Raw genomic sequence first — 12,053 nt, 5'->3', positions numbered from 1 at the left:
GTAAAATAAAAGATATATATAAAATAAAGATGTATAAATAGAAGACTCTAGAATTAAAATAATTAGCTAAATAATAATTTATATATATATAATAAAATTATATGTTGCAATGTATATATATATACAAAGATAGAAATGAGTATAAAAAATAAAGAGAGAGAGAATTGCATAAATATATATATAAAGATAGAAAGAAGTATAAAAAGTAAAGAGAGAGATAATAGCATTTGTTTATAGTAAGAGAAAGAAAGAGAATATTATTATATTGCTGTTGTTTTGTATGTACGAATGTAAAACAACATTCTGCTATTTATAATGGTAACATACTTTACTTTTTCAACATTTCTTTAATGTCATTTACCATTGAGAAGCTGAGCCGCCCAGACATTAATGGGCATCCAACTCAGCTCTCATACTTATCACAACACTCCCCCTTTGGATGCCCATTTAGGATTATGCCTCATTAAAACCTTACTAAAGAAAAACCCAGTGGGAAAAAACCTTAGTGAAGGAAAAAGAGTACAAAATCCTTTGTGATGGAAACTGCCTCATTAAAAACCTTGTCAAGAAAAATCCAATGGGAAAAAAAACTTGACCAAGGAAAAAGAGTACAGTCTCCCCTTCTTGTCGACATCATTTAATATTTCGAAATCGGCGCATCCCAATCTCATGTACCAATCTTTCAAAGGAGGATTTTGGGAGTGACTTTGTAAATAAATCTGCCAGAGTATCACTCGAGCGAATCTGTTGGACATCAATTGTCCCTTGATTTTGAAGATCATGAGTGAAGAAGAATTTGGGAGAAATGTGCTTTGTTCTATCGCCTTTAAGTTGAGCAATGCATGCTGTATTATCTTCAAACAGGACAGTTGGAGCTATCATATGATCAATCAGTCCACATGATGATAGAATATATTGGATCAAACTCTTGAGCCAAAAACACTCGCGACTAGCTTCATGTATCGCAAGTATTTCAGCATGATTAGAGGAGGTTGCAGCAATCGTCTGTTTCGTGGACCTCTATGATATAGCTGTTCCACCATATGTAAACAGATATCCTGTTTGAGATCTCTCTTTATGTGGATCAGACAAGTATCCGGCATTTGCATAGCCAACTAGTTGTGACTTGGATCCATATGGATAAAACAATCTCATATCAACCGTCCCATGAAAATATCGAAAGATTTGTTTGATTCCACTCCAATGTCTTCTGGTTGGAGAGGAACTATATCTTGCTAGTAAATTCATAGCAAATGATATATCGGATCGCGTATTATTAGCAAGATACATTAGCGCTCCAATGGCACTAAGATATGGTATTTTAGGACCAAGGATATCTTCATTTTCTTCTTTAGGACGGAATTGATCCTTTTCCACATCCAAAGATCTTACGATCATTGAGGTACTTAAGGGATGTGACTTGTCCATATAAAATCTTTTCAATATCTTTTCTGTGTATGTTGTTTGATGAATAAAGATCCCACCTTTTATATGCTCGATCTGCAGGCCGAGACAAAACTTGGTCTTTCCAAGATCTTTCATCTCAAACTCTTCTTTTAAAGTTTTTGTAATTGTTGGAATCTCTTCAGGAATCCCAATGATATTTAAATCATCAACGTACACAGCAATTATAATGAACCCAAATGTAGTTTTCTTTATGAAAACACATGGGCAGATATCATCATTTTTGAATCCGTTTTTGGCCAGATACTCAGTAAGACGATTATACCACATTCGTCCAGATTGCTTTAGACCATATAAAGATCTTTGCAATTTGACTGCGTATAACCCTTGCGAATATTCATTGGATGGTTTAGATATCTTTAGTCCTTCAGGGACTTTCATATAGATATCCCGATCTAATGAGCCGTACAAATAGGCCTAATCTAATGAGCCGTATAAATAGGCTGTTACCACATCCATTAAATGTATATGCAGTTTATGATATGCAGATAAACTGACCAAATAACGCAATGTTATCGCATCCACTACAGGGGAATACGTTTCTTCATAATCTATACCAGGCCTTTGTGAAAAACTTTGTGCCACAAGTCGGGCTTTATAACGCACAACTTCATTTTTCTCATTTCGTTTTCTCACAAATACCCATTATATCCAACAGGTTTTACATCTTCAGGTGTACGGACTACAGGTCCAAAGACTTCACGTTTTGCAAGTGAGTCTAATTCAGCCTTCATGGCTTCTTTCCATTTTGGCCAATCATTCCTTCGTCGACATTCTTCGACTGATCTTGGCTCAAGATCCTTACTTTCATGCATGATATCTAATGCCACATTATATGCAAATATTTCATTGACAATTGTCTTATTTCGGTCCCATTTCTCTCCTGTAAAGATATAATTTATTGAGATCTCATCATTTTCACAATTTTCAGGTACCCGAACGTCTTCTGGCGTTATATCAGAATTTTGGACAACTGCAGGTGTCTCTACTATGTCTTTTTCAACAGAAATATTATTTACCTCTTTTCTCTTTCGATTTTAGAACCGACAAGCCTGCCACACTTCTGGCGTGAATTTACTTCAGTAGCTATTTGTCCGACTGGGACATCAATTTGAATTGGGGTATTTTTCGCTGGTATATAAGATTTGGTTATCCTCTTTGTATCGGAAAATGCATCAGGCAATTCATTTGCTATTCTTTGCAAATGTATAATCTTTTGAACTTCCAGTTCACATTGCCCTGATCGAGGATCTAAATGTATCAACAATGATGCATTCCAGTTAAGTTCCTTTTCAGGAAGCTTATTCTCTTCCCCTAATGTTAGAAATTTTGATTCATCAAAATGACAATCTGCAAACCGAACTTTAAACACATCTCCAGTTTGTATCTCAAGATACCTTACTATAGAGGGAGAATCATATCCAACATATATCCCCAATTTTCTTTGGGGTCCCATTTGGTGCGAGAAGGTGGTACATTGGGAACATATATCGCATACCCAAATATTCTTAAATGGAAAATATTTGGCTGCTGACCAAAAGCTAATTGCAGGGAAACATTTGGCTGCTGGCCAAAAGCTAATTGCATAGGAGAGAATTGATGATAACTCGTTAGCCTCAAACGAATAAGTGTTGCGGCATGTAAAATAGCATGCCCCCAAACCGAGGTTGGGAGATTTGTTCTCATAAGCAAGGGTCTAGCAATTAATTGGAGGCGCTTAATAAGTGATTCTGCTAACCCATTTTGTGTGTGAACATAAGCTACTAAATGTTCAACACTTATTCCATTAGCCATACAATAAGCATCAAAAGCTTGGGAAGTAATTTCACCAGCATTATCAAGGCGAATTGCTTTGATTGAATTTTCTGGAAATTGTGCTTTTAATCGAATAATTTGAGCCAGTAATCTCACAAACGCTAGGTTGCGAGAAGATAATAAGCACACATGTGACCATCTCGAAGATGCGTCTATCAGGACCATAAAATATCTAAAAGATCCACATGGTGGATGAATAGGTCCACATATATCACCTTGAATCATTTCTAGGAATTCAGGGGACTCAAATCCAATCTTTACTGGTGATGGCCTTAAAATTAACTTCCCTTGAGAACATGCAGCACAACAAAATTCACTAGTTTTAAGAATCTTCTGGTTCTTTAGTGAATGTCCATGAGAGTTTTCAATAATTCTTCTCATCATGGTTGTTCCCGGATGACCCAAACGATCGTGCCAAGTTATGAATTCATTTAGGCTAGTAAACTTCTGGTTTACAGTGGCATGTGATTCAATTGCACTAATCTTAGTATAATACAACACAGATGAAAGTGAGGGTAATTTTTCTAATATAACTTTCTTATTTGAATCATGAGTTGTGATATATAAATACTCATGATTTCCCTCATTTATAGTCTCAATATGATATCCATTTCGTCGAATATCTTTAAAGCTCAACAAGTTTCTTCGAGACTTGGTAGACAACAGTGCATTATTTATTATAAATTTTGTTCCTCCAGGAAACAAAATTATAGATTATTTATTATGAATTTTGTTCCTCCGGGAAACAAAATTATAGCTCTTCCGGAGCCTTCAATCACATTGCCTGAGCCAATAATAGTATTAACATATTCCTCTTTTGGCACAAGATGGGTAAAATATATATCACTTTTGAGAATAGTGTGCGAACTTGCACTATCCGCAAGGCATACTTCTTCATTACATATCCTTGCCATTCTCTTCAAAAACAAATAATAATAAAATGAGTAGTATGCACAGTTAAATTAAATACTTGATCAGAATTATTTTTCTAAGAAACACTGTACATAAAATAATGTCATATACTAAAATTTTATTTTAAAATTTGACACATTTAATAATTTTAAAATTCATATTAATATTTCATTATTTATGTACATCACATTTGAAACTTAAATACATAGAAAATAAAACTTAACAATAAGTTCTTTACATTATTTATTTACATATATACTTCACAATCCCACATATTAAACTATTCTATCATTGATCAAATGACCAATATTTCCTTCAAGATCCTCAAAGAAATCAGATACATCATAATGAGTGGTGGAGTTCTCAGCATCATTTGAAACAAAATTTGTTTCCTTTCCTTTATCGTTCTTTTTCAAAGATGCCTGGTAAAGATCGACTAGGTGCCTTGGGGTACGACAGGTACGTGACCAATGGCCCTTTCCACCACAACGGAAACACTTCTCCTCGGTTAATTTATTCTGCCCGATATTCCTTTCTTTATCCCACTTCTGGTGAGATCCTCTCTTTTGAACATAATTCTTTTTCCTTCCATAATTTTTCTTATTATTAAAACCTTACCATTTACCTCTTTTGGGGTAATTTGCCACATTTACTTTAGGAAATGGGGCAGCGCCAGTTGGGCGCGTTTCATGATTTTTTAATAACAACTCATTGTTGCGTTCAGCAACAAGAAGGCAAGAAATTAACTCAGAATATTTTTTAAACCCTTTCTCTCGATACTGCTGCTGCAGGAGCACATTCGAGGCATGAAAGGTTGAGAAAGTTTTCTCCAACATATCATGATTAGTTATTTTTTCCCCACACAATTTCATTCGTGAGGTTATTCGAAACATTGCAAAATTATATTCATTTATAGATTTAAAATCTTGTAAACGCAAATGCGTCCATTCATATCGGGCTTGAGGAAGTATCACCGTTTTCTGATGATTATACCTTTCTTCAAGGTCTTTCCAAAGATCTGCAGGATCTTTTAATGTAAGATATTCATTTTTCAAACCTTCGTCAAGATGACGACGAAGAAAAATCATGGCTTTAGTTTTATCCTTCTGGGATGCATTATTTTCAACCTTAATGGTATCTCCAAGATCCATTGAATCAAGATGGATTTCAGCATCTAATATCCATGATAAATAATTGTTTCCAGATATATCAAGAGCATTGAATTCAAGATGAGAGAGTTTCGACATAATGAAAAATTTGTTACCTGAGTCTTCTTAAAAATTTGATCAGAGTCTCGTGTTGATAACGTGTTGTAAAATAAAAGATATATATAAAATAAAGATGTATAAATCGAAGACTCTAGAATTAAAATAATTAGCTAAATAATAATTTATATTATATATAATAAAATTATATGTTGCAATGTATATATATATACAAAGATAGAAAGAAGTATAAAAAGTAAAGAGAGAGAGAATTGCATAAATATATATATAAAGATAGAAAGGAGTATAAAAAGTAAAGAGAGAGATAATAGCATTTGTTTATAGTAAGAGAAAGAAAGAGAATATTATTATATTGCTGTTGTTTTGTATGTACGAATGTAAAACAACATTCTGCTATTTATAATGGTAACATACTTTACTTTTTCAACATTTCTTTAATGTCATTTACCATTGAGAAGCTGAGCCGCCGAGACATTAATGGGCATCCAACTCAGCTCTCATACTTATCACAACACAATACGATTTTTACAACAACTTAGTAACTAATTTGTTGAAAGATATACATACATATATAATATACATGATGTTGCAAACAAAATTGTGAAAGCTATTTAATTGTCTCACTTTATAAATAAACTTTATATAATTTTACTCATTTAGCTTATCTATAAATTTTGCACTCTGTTTTTACTTCCAACCAAGCATACCATAAGATCTTATTTATGATGTTCAGTTTGTCTTCAAAGATTTGATGATCTCTCCCTTTCTTGTAATTCATAAGGTGCTGTCCAGGTGGTGGACGTGCATGACATAATGTAAAAACAATGTGATTCAGAAATGAAAATGACTTCAAGTTGCATAACAATTGGACCACTGATTTTCTAGTTCCTTTCTTCTACTTTTCAGCAATTATTAATCACATGATGAGATTAAAACCTACTAATCTGGAAAAGTTATAATGTCTAAATAGAAAAGCATTGACTCCAGTGGGTTGTATATTTGACAAAAGAGCTCAAGCTTTCAGACACAAACCTATCCCGGCAAGAATCCATAACTGGAAATGGCAATCTCAAAGGCTTCCAACCTTTGTCCACGGTAAAGTCCATTGCGATCATAGGACGATATTTCATTTATGTTGAGGTCTGCACAGGCTTTGACAAGTGCCTCCCCAACACGTTTAGCAGCTTCCTATAAGTATGTTACACCATAACACAAGGAGCCAAAACTCAAAAGATTATTTTAGAAAGGTGGAAGAGTTCCAACACATGTCGATAAGAGGTGGACTACTTACAGAAGTGCTGCATGGGGGATTTCGGATCGATTTCTGCAGTGTGCTTGCATAGAACAGACACTTCTTATTCTTGTCATCTACAAGCATTGCATACAATTGCTTCTCTGAGCAAAATACTGAAAGCCTTGGATTTCTAGCAGTTCCATTGAACTGAAGAAGAAAGGAGAAAAATAAGATCGTATTAATAGTAAAGAAAACAAAGCATAACAGTCAGCTGTTAGCATTGAAGTGCCATATGACTGAGATGAAAATATAAAATGAGTTTACAGAATACCTCAAAATCATGCCAAAGCCCCAAGGATTTACTAACACATAATGCAATAAAAAATGCTGTTTTCTCTCAGCATGAATATAAGTCAAACCTTTTTCTGAATCCTTCTGTTTCGAATTTTTGGACTTTCTGTTCTAGCATTTGCTCTTGCTTCAACCACTAATAGCTTCTTAGTTAACCCTGAAAGAAAACTCAAAGCTCACATCAGTTAATATCCAAAGTTAAATGAAACATAGTATAAATGTTCAGATGCCAAAGACTATATATTGCACTGGACTAAGCAAGAGACTAAAATCTAAGACACAACACACACATTTAAGAAGAAAACAAAAACTCAGTTCAGCAGAACTTACATGAGGAATTACTTCTACTTTGTGTCTGACAGCAAATAAACAGTGTCGTTGGAGGGACTCTGAAGACAGAAGAATTGTTGAACTGTAGCACTGACACATTCAATTGAGCCATGTTGTACAAGTCTTAAGCACCGTCAAAACCAAAACCTCTGTTACAAATACAACGTAAGGCTGAATTCCTTAGAGGAATTTTAACAAACACTTAGTGTGCAGGTTTCATTAAAAAAAAGAAAGTCTTATTATTAGTATGTTTGACATTCAAGGAAACAGTAAAGACAAACAATGCTATTTCAATTCAATCTTTAAAGTAGCAAGAGGACAAATTGTACTGTAGGTTCTAGTAGTGTAACATCCAAAACAAGGTGTTACACGTATCTAACTTACTTTGATTTTGTCGGCAAGTTACTTAAGCGGTTATATCCTATCATCACTTTCAAGTTTCAAACCTTCAGCATCTCACTCTCTTAACGTCATACGTAAAACCCGTACAACAATGTAATTAACAACTACAAGCACAAGACATGAGTATTCTGTTATTTTTCCAAGTCCCAAATGCATGCAAGCGTGATATGTCTTAAGCCTTCCTTTTTCTCTACCAAAAACATTTATTAATAAGGTAAAATCCAGTTTTATCGCAAAAAATGCTTCTGTAGTATCTGTTATTTTTTTAATAATGATTTTCTTCTCTGTTTTTGGCTTAGATGGCTTAGTTTATATTAAAGTAGAGAAAGAGAATACTAAAGATATTGACAAGTGTGTGCTTGGATAGGAGTTCGGAGATTAAACAGTAGAATTAAGTGAAGAACCTGAAACTAACGAGTTTTGTTAAATTTGAAGAGACAATTAGATACTATAAAACATAATTTACTTGCAACGACACACTTACAAATACAAAATAAGTATAAATATCACCAAGACTTGCAGATATGTAAAAGATAAAATAATGAAGTCTCAAGACAAATATAAAAAGACACAGCAGCACAAGATATAAATTATTACTACATATTTACATTCCATTGAGAGTGGCCCCAACAAGTTGTTCATGCACGCCGGTTTCTACGGCTCTTCCTCTTGATTCTTTTGCCTCCAAAGATGATCACAAGCCATTGAGGCTTTCCAATTGAGAAAACACAAAATCCCAATCCTATTCCAAGCACCATTCCACATGCATATCCTATTGCCACTGGTTTCCAACCAAATCCAAATTTGTCCTCAGCCTCAGAAGATGGATATTGTTGCAAAGGGACATTGTTGTTGCATTGAATTGACAATGGCAATCCACATAGCCCTATGTTTCCCTCATAGGAATCGTTTGAAAATGTATCAAACTGTTTTCCTCGAGGTATTGATCCCTCAAGATGATTGTTGGAAAGATTCAAGGATGCAAGAAAGTTCAGATTGGTCAACTCAGCCTGAATTTCTCCATCAAGCATATTTTGAAGAGAGGTCCAGCGATTCGAGGTTTGTCAAATTTCCCAGAGAGCGTGGAATAGGACCAATGAAGTTGTTATGTGAAAGGTTGAGTCCTATGAGTGCACCAAGTTCTCCAAACTCATCTGGAATCTCTCCTTCAAATCTGTTACTTGATAAATCAATACTTACAAGAACTTTTGGAATTTTCTCAAAATCGGTTCTAAGCCCTTTCATTGTTGCAGTCACAGAATCATCGTATTCTAGGTCAATGGAGCCTATTATAAAGCCAATACCACTGTTGATGTAATAGAAGCGGCTTTGCACTTCTGCTCCAACAACACTCTTCATGGCTTGGAAACCTTTTATGTAGCTTTTTGGTAATTGGCCACTAAATTTATTGGATGAGATATCAAAAATAATTAAACTGGGAAACACATCTTTGGTTTTGAAGCTGACTATCGGCCCATAAAACTTGTTGGATCGTAAAACCAATATTTCCAAATTCTGTGAACTTTGAAGCCAATGTGGAAATGTATCCTCAATCAGATTGTCGCCAAGATTCAAATCCCTCAAATCTTTGCAGTTGGACAGAGATCTAGACAAATGACCTTCTAATTGGTTCCCATTGAGATTCAATGTGTTGAGATTCCTGGAAAAGTTACTTGGCAAAGTGCCATGAAATTTGTTTGTCTGTAGATCCAAAACATAAAGGGAAGATAAATTGGCAACACATTGTGGAATGGTGCCTCTGAACTTATTGTGCGACAAGTTGATAATCCAAAGAGAAGTTGCATTGCAAAGCAAGGAAATATTGTCATCAGTTAGCAGGTTGAAACTAAGGTCAAGGTATACAAGTTGGTACCATGGGAATTGGCCTATTGATGACAAATGGTTATGTGAAAGTTCCAAAAACTCTAATGAATGTGAATCATGTATCCATTTGGGAATTTTTCCTTCAAGTTTATTTTCTGAGAGTTTGAGAATTTGCAACTTTGGAAATTTCCATGAGATTTTGGAAAAATTAGTTAAATCGATCTGAAGCAACAGCAATGCTTCTAAGTTGGAGAACCTATTATAACTGGAATTGGTTCTAGAATCTAATAACAATGAATTAAAACCTGACAGAGAAAGGACTTCAAGGTTTTGAAACTTTTGAAGCTTGGAAAAAAGTGGTGAATGAAGGGAATAACTCCAATTGCCTGATGACAAACATAAGTAAGTGAGATTTACAAGGTTAAATAGTGATTCTGGAATATTTCCTTGTAACTTATTCCCGCATAAATATAGAGACTGCAAGGAATGGGATGAGATTGTACTTATATTTCCTGTAAACTGATTATTTGATAGATCTAAGGATGTCAGAAATGGTAAGGAGAAACACCAAGATGGAATTGTCTCATTTAATGAGTTATCATTTAAAATCAATTCAGTCAAACTTGAAAAACCTGTTATTTTTTTAGGTAGAGGCCCCTGAAACTTATTATGAGAACAATCCAATCGAGAAATCTGAGTTAAGTTAGCTAATGAAGATAGCAATAACTTCCCTCCTAGATTGTTACTTGCCAGAATAAGTGTTTGTAATTTGGTCAATTGACCAAGTACTTTTGGAAATTGACCATTAAATCTATTGTATGAAAGGTCCAAGTGAGTGAGATGTGAAATGTTTGAGAGAAATGATGGGATTGAACCACTAAATCTATTGAATGAAAGGTCCAAGTGAGTGAGATGTTGAAGATTTGAGAGCCAGGATGGGATTGAACCATTGGATTCACTTCCAGACAAGTGCAAAGAAGTTAGATGTGTGAGGTTAGAAAAGGAAGAAGGGATTTGTGATCCTGAGAACTGACACCCTGAAAGATCTAAAAAATTAAGAGAAGTACTGCAATTCAACTTTGGAACATGAACTTGAATGTTGCTATTTTCAGATAGATTGAGCTCATAAAGATTGGGTAAACAAAAAATGTGACTTGTCAAGTTTCCGCTTATTCTTGTATGAACAAGACTAAGAGTAACCAAAGAAAAAGAGAAAGACCAATTGGACAAATGACTTGGTGTTAAGCTAATGGAAGACATGTCTGTATCATCCAATATAATCTCACGCAACGCAGTTGCATTTTGCAGCATTCTCTTCCAAGTGCTTTCTTTCCACTTTAAACCAGAATTCCAAGAGAGATCAAGTGACTGTAATTTAGAAAGGTGTGAGATTTGGGAAGGAATTTCACCTTTGAATTCAAAACAATCAGATAAATTCAAGTGTGTAAGACTCATAAACCCACCAAACAGAGATGTCAATTGAGAATTATAGAAATAATTGAGAGCAAGGTTGAGTGTTTGGAGATGAGTAAGATGGAAAAGTGTACTGTTAGGATGGATTATACCTACAAGTGCACTGCAACTTAGATCGAGGCCAATCACGTGACCAGACAGAGAATCACACGTGACACCCATCCATGAACAACAATCTGTCCCATTCTCCCACGTCCTCATCTTTGGATAAGCATTGGGGCATTCATGCTCATACCATCCATCAAAAAATGTAGTATTAGTAATGAGTTGGGTCTTGAAGTGAAACAAGGCAGAACTCTCTTCTGGATGGCATGAATGAGAAGACAAACATGCAAAGTGAAACAGCATAAATATGTGTACACATACAACCACTCTAACAACCACCAACATCATTATTGATTATTCCTTGATGGTTTTATATGACTCAGATCGTAAATCAAGATCCATGTATTTATAGCCAACCCATCGCATACATGATTTCTATATTGAAAACTACCGCTACCAAATAATATTCATACTCTCTCAATTTATCAATGTCCAATAAGACCAAATCAAAGTCTAAGTAGTTTTCTTCTAACGTCAGGTCAGATTTAGATATACGTGGTTCTCTACTTAGAGTATCATTAATTAGGGCTATAGTATAATTAATTAATTATATATTGTTCTATAGTCTATATATCATAACTGGTCTTGGATACGGCAATAATGATATTTAAGGTTTGTTTAAGTGAATTTTTAAGAAAAGTTTTTTTTTGAGTTATTTTTTTAAAAGATCTTATGAAAAAATAAGAGTAATTTTATGTTTGGATATGTCATAAAAAAGATTTTTTTTATTTATCAATTATGTTTGGGTATAATGATATAAAAGTACTTATTTATTTATTTATTACATGAAAAACATCTCTTTTTTAAGAAAAAAAAGATCTTTTAAAAAAAGATGTAAATTACAGCTTCTCAAAAAAAATATTTTTTATTTTTCTATTGCTTTTATTTTTTTTATTAAAAATTTACCAAACATACTA

General features: G+C 34.1%; 2 protein-coding genes across 2 annotated transcripts in view; both read right to left on the bottom strand.

Moving 5' to 3' along the window:
• Window positions 1-11,442, bottom strand: part of LOC107496262 (receptor-like protein 54) — a 103,136-nt gene extending 91,694 nt beyond the window's left edge. The window contains exon 1 of the mRNA XM_021127074.2: window positions 11,124-11,442. Coding sequence (XP_020982733.2) covers window positions 11,124-11,424 — 301 coding nt within the window. The 5' untranslated portion in view covers window positions 11,425-11,442. The remainder of the gene's footprint in view (window positions 1-11,123) is intronic.
• On the bottom strand, window positions 6,013-8,362 carry LOC107496296 (uncharacterized). Its single transcript, XM_016117519.3, has 5 exons — window positions 7,717-8,362; window positions 7,333-7,479; window positions 7,071-7,159; window positions 6,709-6,858; window positions 6,013-6,605 (listed from the first exon to the last, which is right to left on the bottom strand). Exons 2-5 carry the CDS (start codon window positions 7,442-7,444, stop codon window positions 6,450-6,452), a joined length of 507 nt encoding a protein of 168 aa, XP_015973005.1. The 5' UTR covers window positions 7,445-7,479; window positions 7,717-8,362; the 3' UTR covers window positions 6,013-6,449.
• Window positions 11,443-12,053: the final 611 nt, after the last annotated feature.

The sequence above is a fragment of the Arachis duranensis genome, chromosome 7 (assembly GCF_000817695.3).
Source record: "Arachis duranensis cultivar V14167 chromosome 7, aradu.V14167.gnm2.J7QH, whole genome shotgun sequence".
Lineage (NCBI taxonomy): Eukaryota > Viridiplantae > Streptophyta > Magnoliopsida > Fabales > Fabaceae > Arachis > Arachis duranensis.
This window is presented reverse-complemented; position numbering and strand designations above follow the sequence as displayed.